The sequence below is a fragment of the Brachycentrus maculatus genome, unplaced genomic scaffold (assembly GCF_059751285.1).
Source record: "Brachycentrus maculatus isolate JH-2025_06_01 unplaced genomic scaffold, ASM5975128v1 h1tg000004l, whole genome shotgun sequence".
Classification (NCBI taxonomy): Eukaryota; Metazoa; Arthropoda; class Insecta; order Trichoptera; family Brachycentridae; genus Brachycentrus; species Brachycentrus maculatus.
In genome coordinates this window covers 1,507,640-1,509,581 of record NW_028280759.1, presented here as the reverse complement: position 1 = coordinate 1,509,581, position 1,942 = coordinate 1,507,640, and the positions used below count along the sequence as shown (strand labels likewise).

At 36.9% G+C, this 1,942-nt stretch overlaps 1 protein-coding gene across 1 annotated transcript; it reads left to right on the top strand.

Moving 5' to 3' along the window:
• On the top strand, positions 1 to 1,942 carry LOC148313910 (ribosome assembly protein METTL17, mitochondrial). The gene has a single exon (XM_088275889.1). It carries the CDS (start codon positions 168 to 170, stop codon positions 1,632 to 1,634), a length of 1,467 nt encoding a protein of 488 aa, XP_088132015.1. The 5' UTR covers positions 1 to 167; the 3' UTR covers positions 1,635 to 1,942.

Sequence of the window (1,942 nt, the reverse complement as noted above, 5' to 3'; positions counted from 1 at the left end):
CATTTATTCAGAGGTTAGCAAATATGTCAAAATTTGAGGTTATGATTTTGTATTTATAAATGTGTATGCATTGCGGTTCACACACATTATAATTAAGTCATATAAAGTAAAGTTCATCTAGAATTGTGTTTTTGGATGAAAATATTTCATGTTGACTACCTCATTTCATGAGGCACAGTAAAATGGCGGCCAGAAAACTTAGTAATGTATTTTTCCGGTGTTATACTACAAAAACAAAATTTTCTGTCCAGTTGGAAGACACAATCGGTGATAATGTGTCTAACGGTTCGCTCAATCCTAAAAGACATCCCGGTATCATTAAATCGAATAATGTAGCTCTACCTTTGAAAATTACGGACGCAATAAAATGTGCATTGACGGACTTTCCAATTAAAGCGCTAGTTACAGATAGTTCAGATTTGGTAAACTACCTAAAAAGTCGGCACCCGCCTGTTGAAGACAAGAAACTGTATAAAAAGAGAGATGAAATTATAAACGATTTGATTGAAAAAGAACAAGTCGATATTTCTGATAAAAGTGATAAAGAAATTGAAAAACTTATTATAACTCGTGAAAAAAAAGTTAATAAGTTGTTGAGAGAAAGAATATATACTTGGAAAGCTATTCAGTATGACAAATACATGTCACTAAAATATTTAATCGGAAGAGCAGCTCCCGAGTATGCGGTAATTCATAAAATATTTACAGAAATCAAAAATAGGGACCCAAATTACTGCCCGAGAAACTTTTTTGATTTTGGATCTGGCGTGGGAACAGGAACGTGGGTAGCGCGTCAGTTCTGGGAAGATTCCCTACAAGAATACTTCACTGTGGATACATCACCAGATATGAATGATCTCGCAAGGTTAATATTGAGCGATGGTGTACAAGACGGCGTTGTTCCCCTAAAAAAGTTTTTCCAAAGACAATTCTTACCAGCTACTCCTCTCTCGTACGACATTGTTCTGTGCGCCTATTCCCTCTTTGAACTCCCATCTGCCCAAAGCAGATTGCTAACTGTACTAAATCTATGGAGGAAAGCCAAAGACTTCCTGATTCTGGTGGAACACGGCACTAATGCCGGATACTCCTTGATCAATGAAGCCAGGGATTTCATTCTTGAATACGACGAAGGACCTCTTGTAGGACATGTCTTTTCTCCTTGCCCTCATGATCTAAAATGTCCCAGGTATACAGAAGATAATACTCCATGCAACTTTCCGATGACATATCAAAAGTTAAAACTCGCAGACAAAACTATACAAGGGGAGGAACTATATTCCTATGTTATTCTTCGCAAAGGTAGTCGCCAATCGGACAATAATCTAAACTGGCCTCGAATCGTGCGACCCGCACTCATTCGGTCGAGGCACGTCGTTTGCCGGATGTGCTGCCCTGATGGTAATTTGTCAGAAGTTATTTTCACACCAAGGAAACATGGAAAATCAATGTACAGATGTGCAAAGAGTAGCAAATGGGGCGATAGACTACCTATTCAGATGTCGAGAGAAGAAATTGTCACAGATGCATCGGAAGAAAATGACACACCAAACCAGGAAGAAATCTCTAATAAACAATTTCCTATTCAGATGCCACGAGAAGAGAATGTCACAGATCCACCACAAATAAAATGACACTAAGCAGAAAGAAAAAAAATCTAATATAGTATTAGGAATGAGCAAATGAGCTATCTTTACCTTTATCCTGAATAAATATTTTTGAATCCTTTTAGAGGCTGAACATAAAGTAAACAAACCCTGTAATGTTAGTGTCAACATAGAGACATGGCGCAATGCACAAGGTGGGGTAGCTTCCTTACAGTACTTTTAGATTTTGGATGGAATAGAGTCTAAATTACCATACAATGTGTATTATATTAATGAATATATGTAAATAAAACTACTGTTTTTGTAAATGTACGAAAATAAATGAAAGAACTGTT

What these genes read in the sequence shown, in the direction of transcription:
- LOC148313910 (XM_088275889.1), top strand. Translation starts at nt 168, where the DNA reads ATGAGGCACAGTAAAATGGCGGCCAGAAAACTTAGTAATGTATTTTTC.